The 15,075-nt window shown below is 38.4% G+C and overlaps 1 protein-coding gene across 1 annotated transcript; it reads left to right on the forward strand.

Annotated features, from left to right (window-relative positions):
- Nucleotides 1–757: 757 nt before the first annotated feature.
- LOC134667471 (uncharacterized) lies at nt 758–2,684 on the forward strand. Its single transcript, XM_063524891.1, has 2 exons — nt 758–1,674; nt 2,266–2,684. Exons 1-2 carry the CDS (start codon nt 874–876, stop codon nt 2,665–2,667), a joined length of 1,203 nt encoding a protein of 400 aa, XP_063380961.1. The 5' UTR covers nt 758–873; the 3' UTR covers nt 2,668–2,684.
- Nucleotides 2,685–15,075: the final 12,391 nt, after the last annotated feature.

A 15,075-nucleotide genomic window follows, 5' to 3' on the forward strand; every position in this document is an offset into this window, starting at 1 on the left:
CATATAGTTTCTGAGATATGATAAGCGAAAAACCGAAAAATGTGACGTTCAAACCCCTACTTTTGATATGTTCACCTCCTAACGAGTCCGAAAAAGTTACTAAGTATAAAATGTGTCCCAAGCATTTCCCTCTATAATATATCTTTTCGCTGCCTGATCTAAATGTAGTGCTGATGCTGAGAAAGGGGCGGCTACAAGGCTTGGGGCCTAGGGCGGCAAAGACTGCAAATCCGCCACTGGTTATAATATGTATAAGCCACTATCTTATACCGGCTTAATTAACTTTCAAGACGCAGTATAATTTAAATTCATTATTGAGTTTGACTATGTACCTAAATCAGTACTTACCTACGTTATTTACATTAAATCAGTAGACCACAGGGTGATACGCAATTCGACGTCTTCCTTGATAGGGGTTATTACTCTGTTACCTGCTTAATTTGTCAGTTTTCCAGAATAATTATGAATGTTTATTGATTTTATGGAAATAATAGTAATAATAGCAGATTATATACCATCAGATAGGTACCGGAGCAGTCGACGCGTTTACAAATATCTGAACAAAGCAAGATTTTTTTTAAATATGATTCTTGTTTTAGATTAGGACAGTATGTTGAATAAATCAACTTGAAGACATCTTGTTCCTTGCTGGAGATTGTAACAATGGAGTCTGTTAAAACCTTTAGAACCAAAGGTTCATTGTAATTTGCTATTATGTCACCTTGTATCATATGATCACACTCAATTTACCTACTCTTGCCAAGATAACAAAGTTAAATAAATGAGTTGACAGACTCCATTGTTACAATCTCCAGCAAGGAACAAGTACGTAATTAAATCGGAATAAACACAATTAAGTGAAACAGTGTAACAATGGGAACTAAAAGCATCTATGTGCTCGGAAGGAGGGTGATCGATATGTTCTACAGCAAAGGGTTCTCTGATGTTAATATCCAGTTCGAAACGGGACCCACGAAAGGTGAAGGGATTGTTGGTGACATATTTCACGCCATTATCAGTGCCGTCGACAAGGATGGAGTCCCGCAGGAGTTTGAAACCGTAATCAAGTGCGCTCCCACCAATATAACCTTCCGCAAGACCATGCCAGTAAGAAACTTCTTCCTAAGAGAAGCTTTGTATTACAACAAAATCGTCCCAATATACGATAATCTACAGGATCAATTCGAGTTATGTGTGCCGCAGGAAATGAGATTATTTCTCCCTAAATGTTATGGAGTCTGTGACGACTTCAGACAGGAAATGGTAATCCTCGAAGACCTAACTAAGAAAGGATTCAGTGTCGCGCCTATACAGAGTGTAGACTACGACCATGCTGTGATCATGCTCCAGACTATGGCAAAGCTACATGCTTTGTCTTTCATCTACGAACAACGCTATCCGAAAAGATTTAGAGAAATGGCGAATCAAATAAGTCGACACTTGTTTAATCCATTACACGATGAAGAATTCACTACCACATGTATGATCCATCATGGAGAAAATACTATGTCACAATTCATAAGTGCCATTACAGACGAATCATTGCGGAAACGATTTCAGACAGTCGCTGGAACAAATTCTTTTAACAAACATATTGAACTTGCGAAAGCTGGAAAAACTATGGCTATTCTACACGGTGATAACTGGCATAGCAACCACATGTTCAAGTATAAGGTAAGACCATTCATAAAGCGAAAAAAATTTACTTACATAAAATAAAGGTATTCAGGACATACCTACAGTTGTTTATATTCGATATTTTAGTTTTTTTATGATTTTAACCTTTTTAGGGTTCCGTACCCAAAGGGTAAAACGGGACCCTATTACTAAGACTCTGCTGTCCGTCCGTCCGTCCGTCTGTCACCAGGCTGTATCTCACGAACCGTGATAGCTAGACAGTTGAAATTTTCACAGATGATGTATTTCTGTTGCCGCTATAACAACAAATACTAAAAACAGAATAAAATAAAGATTTAAGTGGGGCTCCCATCCAACAAACGTTATTTTTGACCGAAGTTAAGCAACGTCGGGCGGGGTCAGTACTTGGATGGGTGACCGTTTTTTTTTGCATTATGGTACGGAACCCTTCGTGTGCGATTGCTATCAAGCTTTAAAAACACTTACAGTGTGATTTAAACAAAGTGTTAATCTCTCCAAATCTGATACTCTCGAAAAGATTTCGCAGATCTTCTCACGCAAATCTTTCAGTGATTCACTGTCTTCGACGGTCGAAAAGTTAACACTAGTACTTATTCTTTGTTTTAGAACGGCAAGCCAATAGAAGGAATACCAATAGACTTCCAGTGGTCAAGATACGGGTCGATAGCTCACGATTTCATGTATTTGTTCTTCTCTGACTCCGGAGATTTAAGAAGAAATCATTTCCACCAGCTGGTAGACGTATACCATGCAGAACTCAAAGGATTTCTGTCGCTCTGTGGTTATGATGTTAACAACTTTTGTTCCTACGAACAATTCAAAGAGGAACTGAAAAGTCAGGTGTTGATAAGCATTGTCGTATTCATGATTGCTGTACCTTTTTTCAATAATCCTGATTTAACTCTCCCAGAAAGGCTTTCATCCCCTGCAGCATATGCTTTGACTGAAGAATACAAACAAACTGTCAACGACATGGTCGCTGATTGGGCAAACCTAGGATTCTTTTAAACTTTCATTCGACTACTATTTTTTTTATATAAAATACAAAGTGCTTAACACATATGTACCTACATAACATTAGGTATAAGATTTTATAAAATAAAGAGTTATGAAAATGTACTTATTTTTGTAGTGACCCCTAAAGATGAACCACTCCCAGAAGATGAACGTTGGGCTTTAAATCAAAATCCTTTAATATCTGACTAGAAACGATGAGTGATATTATATTACTAAAAGAAACTGTGTTACACGAACATCGTCCCAATATACGACAATATGGTCAATATCCAGGATCATATGAAGACGAGTGATACCTAATTAATGCTCTCGAACACAAACATGAACAAATGTAACTATTCTAAAAACATTGTGTTTACAAACAATAAGGCAAATGGCAATGTCGTACTTAGTTTCCCAACATATGCCACGAAATACAAGTAGGTAAGTTAAGTTATTTTGGGCGAACTCGTAACTATAATTAATCCTGGAGTCCCCGAGCCCGCTTGTCACAGCTACTGTAACTTGTCTCATTTTGTCGCAAACTTCACAGAACACACAAAAGAAGCCGCTTAACGTCCTTTGAGTTACATACAAAGTAATGTGTATGCTCAGAGGAATTATGTAGTTTATGTATCAACTTAAAACCTAAAATAATGATGTAACAGTCTTGTAACTATATTGGGAAAATAACTATGCAAAGTTAACACAGTTACCACTTACCAGTTATCACTAAGTAATCAAAGTTGAACAGCTAAGTAAACATTGCTATTAATTGAACGAGCAAGCGCAAAGCGTCTCCTTTTCATCTTAAGAAAAAATACTTTGATTTCTTATTACGGCAGAATTCTTAACCGATTCTCGTGAAATTTTGTGGGCAGTTTTGATAATAATAGATTATTTTGACGGCTACATTTTAGATATCAGGAGGCCTACCACAAACTTTGAAAGTAGAAATGTTTTGGATATCTCACTTCGATATTCGATAGAGAGGAATACAGGAATTTCAGATTTAATCAAGTAGTAAATAACCCCTGAAAACTCGAGTAAAAGTATTGAATAAGCAGTCAGTTATGATAACAATCGAACCAGCGCTTACCAAAGATACAAAGTTTGATTATCTATCCACAGGGGCCGATTGAATACCTACCTTGTTCACTTTAAGTATTAATGGAATATCGGCAAAAAATTACAAAGTTTGAATGGAGTTTTCCGATATTTAATTAAGAAGATTTAGATGTCCGCATGCTATAAAAAAGTTAATTATAAGTACTTATATATTTGATTATAGACGTAAAGTATTGATATTTTAGATAAATAGACAATCAGGTACTGTAGCAACGTTTTATAGGAGACAACTGGACGGTCAACATCTGCTACCTTACTCGTTTATGCAACGAAAAATGGACGAAGTCTGAAGCTGTTAAAAAATAAAGTAGTTACTACAGCATTCTGTTATAGCTGTGAAAAAAATACTAAAGTTTATTCAATATTTTATTGACTCAAATACAGAATAGATCAACAAAAAACAGCAATGTTATAGTACCAGTAACAGAACCCAGACGCTGCCCTCAGGGCACTTCTCCGCTATGGCAGTTACAGCAAGGCCCTACGGGACAGCAACAGCAGCCCCCCACACAGGGGGCGCAGCCCCTACAGCACACTCGGTCGCAACCTCCGGGGCACCGCGCGAAAGTTCCAATGTTGAAGTCACGGTAACAACCGTACTGTGTAGGCATCTTGAGATTGTTCTGAAATTATTATTATTTCTTCAAATATAACAAATTTTTATATAATTTTAGATTTTGACGTTTTTTTGGATTTTGCTATAAATTTAAACTGATTATCAGTGTCAAGATGAGTTTACAAGTTGACAATTTCGGCCAGTATCTATGCGAGGATGATTCTATTTTCTACTAAGTACGAATGGCATAAATAAAAAGGCGAACATAGGGATGCGTTACAGAGATTTTGTTATTTTCAAGATTTTAGAAATGTGTGGGGGCTACTAGTCCCCCAGGCTACTGGTGCTGCCCCATGGGGCCTCGTTGCAATGGCCATAGGTAGGTACTGGAGAGAAAGCACTTCTAGCGAGTTAAGTACTGAGTTTTACTACAGAGGTTTTATCTCATTAAGTAACCATAGGTATAGTCTTCTACCGCCTCATATTTCAACATTTATGGTTTTGACAAATTGAAATCATTTGTTTTCCATATATTTTTAAAGCATTGTAGCATAATACAAAAGTCAAAAAAAAATTGAAAAATTTTCGATAGCTTTCAATTTATTTTTAAAATTAAATAAAGGTACGTACAAGAATTTTTCCCTTGTTATGTCGAGCAATTATCAGGTGTAGTTTTTCACTCCACCAGACTCCGCCGAATAATTCATGTGATTTCGTCCTTGTGGAAAGAGAAGAGTCGTAGAATGTATTGGATCTCATACATTTCGCTACTCTTGCCGCACAGACATTATAAGGTTTACTATACTTACAAGCTTTAGGTATCTACTTTCCTTTCTCAAACCGGCAACATTTACGTAATTATTTCAGTACCAATCCTTAACTTCAAAATGCCAGTCCGGAACTGCTGTCTCGGTTGCCAAGGCAATATGTGCAGCCCGTGCGGAGGCTGCGGCGGTCGCATGGATTGCGGAACGGGCCCCTGTTGCATACACTCGTACGGGGCTAACTGCTGCTCGCCCTGCGGGGACCGGGGCGTCATACACGGGTTAGTAATATTGGACCCCCCCGACACTTATTATTATTTTGCGTACTTTGAGCGTCGTCGTCTAGCTATGGAAAATAGCGTCGCTGCACAGTTGCGCCAATAAAAGTGTTTCCTCAACAGTCAAAATACTTACAATCTGTCTAAGCTAACTCAGCAATAAATTTGTGGTGACGTAGTTTTTATAGGAACTTTACTTTTAATAGCACCTTTACACTCTGTCGCTTTCCGAATCGGTGAATCAGCATAAACTGTCTATACTCTATAATGATTATGCGGAAACTTGACTTTGTGCACGTAAAATTGCAATGAACTAGTAAATTTCTTAAGTCCACTTTTTCTACATCATTTCCTTTGCAATAAAGATTAACCCCCTTATTCATTAACGTTTACTAAAGTTGACAAACCGATAATAATCGTTTGTCCCTTTCCATTATACCGATACCTACGTAGGAAAGGGACAAACGATTATTATCGGCTTCTCAACTTTAGTAAACGTTTATGAATAAGAGGGTAAATTAATAAATCGTCGGGTGACGAGCAAAAGTCACTAAGTAACACCATTGAAATTATTGGACAATGAACCGTGTTACAAGTGTAATAAAGTGCATTGTTACTTTAATTTTTTGATAGTACTTAGTGACTTTTGCTTGTCACCCGACGAAATGTTTGTCATAGATCCCGAGGCGGCTGCGCTGGCTCCTACTTCAGTTGCGGTCATGGTTGCATAGGGGGCTGCAAAAGCGGACTCTGTGCTAGCTGCTGCGGCCCTCGCTGTGGATAGCCGACCCTTATTGCTTCACCATCCACCATTAGAGCCATCCTACTAGTGTCTTGAGCATCGGCGTCTAGGCAACGATATGGAAAATGACGTCACGCAGTTACGCCAACGTTGCGTCGAGCGGCAGCCATAAAGTTGACCAGACGCCGACGCTCGAAATCCGTTAGTGTGGGGTGGCCTTTAGGGCGCTTGTCGTTGCCCCAACCACCGGAAGAGTGTCTTGAGAGATTCACTATGTACGTAAAATTGTGATGTTAAAAATTTTACATGATGCCTACTTTGTTACGTAATGTTTCATTTAATAAATTCACACAGACTAATAATTTCAACGTCTCTAATTTCTAAAATCCATTCAATTAATATAGCCAATTTCACAGATTAAACTAGAAATCGACGGCAATTAATTAGTGTGACAAAGACAAATAGAGCGTAAGAACTGAAGGTAGGGTTATTCCTATCGCTTACGGAGCAGTCGCGTCATGCTTCGGTCACCAATTACGTTCTTTGAGTGCTTTTCTATAGTGGCCTCCCAATCTCTACCAGTTAATAAGGTAAGAACTCGAAGATTTTTAAGGAAATTAGATTTATTAACCTTTTTATCAAACAGAAAAGCTGTCTCTGGGACGCCACGTCGCCGAAGTGTCAAGACTGAAATTGAACTTTATGCATAGGTACGTAGGTCTATGTTGCTCTGTGGTTTGTGACCGATTAATCCGTTTTTGGCGTTGGACCTGCGGTGCGGATATATCGGTTATTGGCGTCTAAAAGGTTAAGATTTGTAGGAAACTGTGAAAGGACTTTATCCTTTATCTATTGTGCAATAAGAAATAATACATTACAGTACTATACTCATGTGCACATTGCAAAATTTCGAAAATAGCTCATGTTATTGCTAAGGAATCGAAAATGTCCGTTTCCAAATGAAAGCTTCCTTTATTTCCTGTGAAATTTTCCAGACACTTCCAAGCACATACATAGCACAGCAAGCACTGTACAGTCGACGTCAATAGTTATTTACGATACAAGTGCGAAAATGAGGAAATTCGAAACGAGTGGCGATAAATTAAAACACGACCGAAGGGAGTGTTTTAAATGGACACGAGTTGCGAATTACCTATTCGCACGTGTATCGTACAACGTTTTACAGTACATATGGCCCTTTAAACTTTTGACATCGCACGAAAAGTGCTATTTTACGCACTAGTGCGGGAAAATAGGACCATATGTACTGTAAAGTTATTTTTGTAACATTTTTCGCCTTGTCACAAAGGAGTAAGGTGCAAAAGTGTATACAATATCTTTGACTTGGACTGTACAATACAGTACAAGATTTACAGGCCTATTCGGATTTCGAGATAATCACAAGATCTAGAGACGATTTAGAGATCAACTATTAGATATCGACTAGATGTGACTTGGATATCTACGTCATAACTTGTCAAAATCGTTCAGAGGACCTCCAGAATCGCGGAAACGTCAAATTTGACATATCTATATTACAAATATCTTTAAATTATCCATATCGTAACTTGTTGAAGTGTAGTAGAAATCTAATTCATTTTCCGAATCGAGCCGTTATTTCTCTGAGGCAAGTAGTCGTTTAGCAATGGTAACAGGTCCAACGATTCAACGGTAGGTCGTTCTAACAAGTAAGTGCGAAAGTGACAGACGATATAAATTTTTTTTTTTTGTAATTCAGTAATGATTTGAGTCAAACGGTCCTCGCTATAGTGAGGATGTTAAGTGCAACAACCTTTTTTTGTTTGATTAAAGCATGAAACTTGGCACAGCAGTTCCTTATATCAAAATAAGCCGATTTAGATCGGTAGCCCGAAGGACCCCCCCCCTCTGGGGCCAGGGAAGGGGGGTCAAAGAACCGCTCCGCCCGGCTTCATTCTAAAAAATCTAACAGGCCCCGTTTAGCTAATAGGTCATATTTGGTATCAATTTCGGATAAATCAATAACGTAGAATTCATTTCTGTTATTAAAAAATTGCAATTTGTCGAACAAAATTAAAAAAAAATAAAAATAATCTAATTTTTCAAGTGTAATTTTTATGTTTTATTTGGTGTCAAAATTAAACTGCCTGGTTTTTCTACATACAAAAAATATGACAATAAAGCCTATTTAATGCAGATTTTAAAAACATAACTTTTATTTACCTTTATTAAAAGAAAATTGCATAAAAAAACTTATACCGTCTCGCGCCGGTGAATATCTTTTTACCGACATCGGCATCGTTATAGACAACATCCGAAGTACACACTCTGGAGACCGATTAAATGTATTGTTTATTGTTGTAGATCCTATTATAAAGATAGAAAAGCGTACATATATTATTATTTATGTGTCGTTCAGTGAAAAAAGGGACCTAGGAAAAAATTATCACAGAGCCTCGCGTTTGTATAGAAGCATACTCGTATTTAATTAGTGCCAACCACTCCAAGGACTCCATGGTCGCTGTTCTCAATGAATAAGAAGTAAACTGTAAGTATATATGTCAGTTTCAATCATATTCTGGCCACAGTAGGGTTGTCAGAACAGTTTGGAAACAGTCATTTGCTTTTTGCTTCCATTCCCAAGAAGACAGACTGAGCGTTGAGGGGGCTTTTGACACAGCAACCTTCGAGGCCGTAGAGGAAAGTCTGAAGAGTGAGGGCATCTGACCGGCAATAGCGCAATGGATAGGGAAAATGCTAAAAGGTAGATCCATTACGGCGGAGCTGGAAGGAGTAACAAAGACGATTAGTCCAAGAAGAGGGTTCCCACAAGGGGGATGCCTGTCCCCCCTGATGTGGTGCCCACTTCTAAACTCAATGGTAAAAGAGCTCAACAGAGGAGGCATGTACATGCAGGCTTACTCTGATGATGGAGTGCTGTTAGAGAGAGGAATGGTTGTCACTGCGATAAGAGATATAATGATAAGAAGTCTCAGACAGGTACTGAGATGGTGTAGAGAGAGAGGGTTGGATCTCAATCCATCGAAAACAAAGCTGGTGCTATTCACTAATAGAAGAATAAAGGAGATGAAACCCATAAAGATGCAAGGTATAGAACTAGACATGGTGGAGGAGTTGAAATATCTGGGCGTTACTTTAGACAGTAAACTCAGGTACAAAACTTACATCAAGGAGCAGACGGCTAAAGCTATAAGAACACTGTTCCAATGCAAAAGGGCAATAGGAAAGAACTGGGGACTGAAGCCAGGAATGATCCACTGGATCTAAAAGGCGATAATACTACCCAGGGTGCTATATGGAGCCGTGACATGGTGGTATAGAGCACATATTAAAGAAAACCAAAGAGACCACCTAACCAAAGTCCAGAGATTAGCGTGCCTCATGATGACGCGCTGATACAAAGAGAGGCACTATCAAAACTTGAAATGTTGATGGCCAATAATGACCTTATAAAGAGGCAGGAGATATTTGACAAGAAATATAGAATACACATAGGAGACAGAGATAACTGGAAGGTGGAAGTCGGACACCCGACGACCATCTGCTTCACGGATGGCTCAAGAAGAAGCTCGATGAAACTAGCAGGAGCGGGCATAGTGATCCTCAAACTGGGAGAGAATCAGTACCACTGGGTAGATATGCTAGCGTGTTCCAAGCCGAGGTATGTGCTATAACGCGCTGCGCAAGCATAATCAAGAAGAGCGTAAAACAAGAGGGCGCTGTCGTAATATATACAGACAGCCAGGCAGCGCTAAAGGCACTAAAGAAAATATCAGTTACCTCCTCTCTCGTGAGAGAATGTCGAGAGGAGCTCAACTTGATAGGCAAGCAAAGAAGTGTCACGGTGGCATGGGTTCCAGGACACCAGGGAGTAACGGGAAACGAGAAAGCTGACGAGCTGGCGAGGATAAGGGCGGAGACGGAATACATAGGTCCGGAACCGGCTCTGCCTATGTCAGCGGATGTCACGAAGGGAGTCATAGAGAAGGTAAAAGAGATGGAAGCACAGAGAGAATGGGAAGAAGAGACTGGATGCAGACAGTCGAAGATGATGATCAAAGGTATAGACCACAGGAGAACCAGGTATCTTCTGAAACTAGGTAAGAGCAGTCTGAGACTATTGACAGGTATCATTAAAGGTCACAATACTCTCAACAGACACCTCAAGATAATGGAAATTAGTAGAGACGCCTCCTATCCACATTGTGGTAAGGAGGAGACTAGCTTACACTTACTAGCAGAATGTACTATGTACGCGGCACCGCGATATAATACATTCGGTAGAGACACACTAAAAGAAAACGAACTAAAGGACGTCGAACTCGAAGATGTCCTTTTATTCTGCAGGAAAACAAGAAGATTTGAGGAGAATAGTGTGGGAATGCCGCCGGGACAGTAACCTGAAGCTCCAACTCCAGGGAACTGGGCTGAATGAACGCGACAAGCGATCGACAGCCCGCCTGCTTCTGACCGGGCGTCCCTACACTACATCTACATCTACATGAATAAGTTAGTCTATGAATTTACTAGAGTCGGTAGTGCTGCACTCTGGCGGCAGAACATTGCAGTAATATCCCATATTGAGAACAGCGACCATGGAGTCCATGGAGTGGTTGGCACTAACTAAATACGAGTATGCTTCTATACAAACGCGAGGCTCTGTGATAATTTGTTCCAAGGTCCCTTTTTTCACTGAACGACACATAAAAAAATATGTGTACGCTTTTCTATCTTTATAATAGGATCTACAACAATAAACAATACTTTTAATCGGTCTCCAGAGTGTGTACTTCGGATGTTGTCTATATCGATGCCGATGTCAGTAAAAAGATATTCACCGGCGCGAGACGATAAAAGTTTTTTTTATGCGATTTCCTCTAAATAAAGGTATGTAAAAGTTATGTTTTTAAAATCTGCATTAAATAGGCTTTATCATCATATTTTTTTAATGTAGAAAAACCAGGCAGTTAATTTTGACAATAAATAAGAAACAAAAATTACACTTGAAAAATTAGATACTATGAGTTTTTTTTTAATTTTTTCTACAAATCGCTAAATTATTATACCAGAAATGAATTCTACGTTATTGATTTATCCGAAATTGATACCAAATATGACCTATTAGCTAAACGGGGCCTGTTAGAATTTTAAGAATGAAGCCGGGCGGAGCGGTACTTTGACCCCCCCCCCCTCTCGGGCCCCAGAGGGGAGGCTCCTTCGGGCTACCGATCGAAATCGGCTTGTTTTGATATAAGGAACAACTGTGCCAAGTTTCATGCTTTAATCAAGAAAAAAAAGGTTCGACCTTTTTTTGTCACTTAGATAGAACCCTAGCTACTAGAGATACGGGCGGCCGTTTGCTCTTTGTTTCAGTAAGAGCTGTATTGGTAGTGGATTGCGGTGTCTGTTTAGTGGTTTTGGAAGACGATATCAATGCAACCATGCTGCCACCGCAGGTCTAAGGTTGCAGACTAGACGCAGCTCCTGACCTGACCTTTGATTTGAAAACTTTAGGGTCTACTTTCGGAGACTTTGCTCTTCGCTAAGCTAGGTCACAGAATAACTTTACTAATAATATTACCTAGGTCATGAAGTAATAAGTAAGTACTTTGTCTGAGGTCGTGTTAACATTTCATATCATATGTGTGTGCTGATGGTTAAAAATCGTGGGTTCAAAACTTGGTTGTGTTGTAAACAGCGGAAAAAATCGTTCTCGGTAAAATGCAAAAAGTAATTAAAAATTTGGTCAAATTACCTACCACATTTAAGAAGTAGATAAAGAGCAAGAAGAAGGAGCATTTCAGATTTATTATTTAACCTGTATATATTGCTGTTTAACACAATAATAATGAAAGTATTAAGTGGGTACCTTTGCACTATGTTTCTTCTATACTACATTATATATTATATATCTAATTTCTTTTTTTTCTGTATAAACAAATTTTAATCAAACAAGAAATACATGTAATATAAACAAAATAAAATATAAACTAGAAGTTATTATATACTCATTATTTAGTTAGGTATTCTTTAACGTAAGTATTTAATTTTATTTATTGTTTTCATTAGAGAGTAAATTTACGGGGATTTAATTGAAACATGTCTAACTTGTTGTACGTACTAGATACAAGTAGGTACCTACTTATTGTTTAATATATTGAATATATATTTATTGTTTAATAGTTCCTGAAGTACCTCGGTTCGCTAGTACAGTGCGATGGCGATATTGACCGTGATGTAAAAAACCGGATTAGCACGGGATGGATGAAATGGCGACAGGTCACGGGAACCATTTGCGACGCCCGAATGCCTCTTCGATTGAAGGGTAAAATTTATAAAACCATCATAAGACCTGTCGTCATGTATGGTACGGATGAAAAGAGGTTGCATGTAGCGGAGATGAGAATGTTAAGATGGATGTGTGGTGTGACAAGAATGGATAGGATAAGGAATGAGTATATAAGAGGAAGCCTAAAAGTTGCACCCATAGTAGAAAAAGTAAGAGCGAATCGCCTAGCGTGGTACGGGCATGTGATGCGGAGGGATGAAAGTCATGTGACGAAAAAGGTATTACGAATGAATGTGGAGGGAAGTAATGGGAGAGGAAGACCGAGAAAAGGGTGGATGGACTGTGTGAGAGATGATATGAAGCGAACGCAAGTGAATGATAAGATGACGGGCGAGAGAGAGGTATGGAAGAAAAAGATATGCTGCGCCGACCCCAAATGAATGGGATAAGGGCAAGCGAATGATGAGTTCCTGACGTAGGTGAAGCATTTTGTGTTTTACTCAGCAATGCAGCACTGCAGAAGTACAGCATCTTTACAAATACGAACGTTTCCGAGAAAATACGAAGGAAAACAATTACGCACTACATCTGTGTACAGTTAAAAGGTGCAACCGAGTTACCCCGCGGAATGTGTAGAAGTTTTTAGGCGCGCCGCACGCCTGTTTACCCTCGCCCGGCGGACCTGTTGCTCAATCGATTCAGCCCGGCGCTACCTTTAACCGGTACTTTCATAAATGGTACCTGCACTGTTCGATACTATACGAATGTTCGATATTATACGTTTAAACACTATTTTTAATACCAATTTAAAAATAATCGCTCTGAAGTCCAAAAATCCCTGCCCTTCTCCAACTTCGTGTAATTTAACATATGTAAAAATCATGAAAGTAGTGATTGTCACCTCTATATCCATAGCATGTACAGTCAGCACTTCAGCAGCACGTAAGTAGCTAAGCGGACGATGTGGTCTAAATAATCTATACACGCCCATAATCCCTTGACAATAAAGTTTTGTGCTAAGATCATTTATTTTGGACACCTCGCCCGCTTAGAAACTTTCGCTAGGTAAGTACTGTAAGAGTGCCTAACCTATAAGCGATGCACGTAATACATAATACAATCTACATTAAGCATGGCCCGACATGGATTCCACTTATTTAATGCAGTTGGTTGTGGACTTGTGGCACGTGGCACGAGCGGTTTTATTTAACAATAGACAAAGGATTAGCCGTCGGGGTCTATTAGAAAGCTACAAACTACCATGTTTTACAAATGATATTATTTTTAGGTTACAGACGCGCAATCAAATGACAATAATCCACTAATTCATGTCTATAGTTCGTTTTTTTTAGCATTAGAAATTAGGTAAACAATCTTGATGTGTCTTTTTATTGAAAAACACATTTTAAAAATAAGTATACGGCAAATATACATTATGAATCTAATACGATCATTTATATTCTTCTGCTTTCATAAGTAAAAGTTTTTGATTTTTAAAAAGCGTTTTTCAATTAAAAGACATGTCAAGATCGCTTACCTTCTTGCAAGTTCTTTCTAATGCTAAAAAAAAACGAACTATAAGGAATTAAAGCAGGAAAATGACCCTTGTCATAAGTTACTTTGCCGGCGTCGTACCGTACCTAATATCAAAAATAAACTTGAAAAAGCCTGAAGAAACAAATGCTCATGAAAGAATTTATTAATTTCGGTCCCTGTAGTTATATTTCAAGTCAAAAATAACTTGAATCATCTCACTAAGACGTCTCAAATTCCCCGAAGTAGTTAACAAGAAAAATGCCTAGGTGACTTTTGCCCTACGGTAGATACCTACATAAAGTAATGCTAGATAAAATATTTAAGTAGATACAGAATATTTACCTACATATTATATTTCACTTGATCTTAAATATGTATAGCTTTACATTAGACCTGACAGGCGTTTATAAAAATCAAGTTAACGTGAACTTATCTGACTGGGCACACTTGAGTTTTTCCTTGTGCTCCATTTTTGCATTAATTAAATGACTATATTGTACCTGTTGCGCTACCTACTACTACGTGCAATGGCCATATAATGTATCGTAGGTACATAATATAGATTTGCATTTATGCAGGGGGAAGTTTGGGAGAATTGACCCAAATCCGACATTCTAATTTATCCCTCTGAACTAAGATTTGGCACATTAAACATACAGTTCTTATTTAGCATTCATGGTTTTTATACACTCAGCTACTACAATACGAGCAAGTTTCTATAGAGTTAGACCAAAAAAAGTCTGCAGTGAATTTGATAGCCCACGCAGTGCAAGTGTTATTTATAGGTACGACATGTCATAATTTCATAGAAGTTTAACGTTCAAAATAACACTTGCACTGCTATCAAAATGACTGCAGACTTTTTTTTGTCTAACTCTACCCAGTTGTAGTTCGAGTCTTATATTTTAACGTTTTATAGTCCAAAATCTTCAGATTACGGTTTTTTGTAGGTATGTACTTGGAGTGAGTATTATATTCTTTGGTACTTGGGTACCTACCTATAAAACTTTTTAACTATTTAGTTAAAACATTTGGAAAGCTAAGTACTAAGTATGCTGTGACGTACTTTTTGGTACCTACCCACTGTGAGTAGGTATTAGAAACTACGTCATTTCCACATTGAAATA

This window comes from Cydia fagiglandana, chromosome 9, assembly GCF_963556715.1.
Source record: "Cydia fagiglandana chromosome 9, ilCydFagi1.1, whole genome shotgun sequence".
Classification (NCBI taxonomy): Eukaryota; Metazoa; Arthropoda; class Insecta; order Lepidoptera; family Tortricidae; genus Cydia; species Cydia fagiglandana.

Coding starts and splice junctions, on each gene's coding strand:
- LOC134667471 (XM_063524891.1), top strand. CDS start 874: ATGGGAACTAAAAGCATCTATGTGCTCGGAAGGAGGGTGATCGATATG. Junction 1,675..2,265: donor ACCACATGTTCAAGTATAAG/GTAAGACCATTC, acceptor TCTTTGTTTTAG/AACGGCAAGCCAATAGAAGG.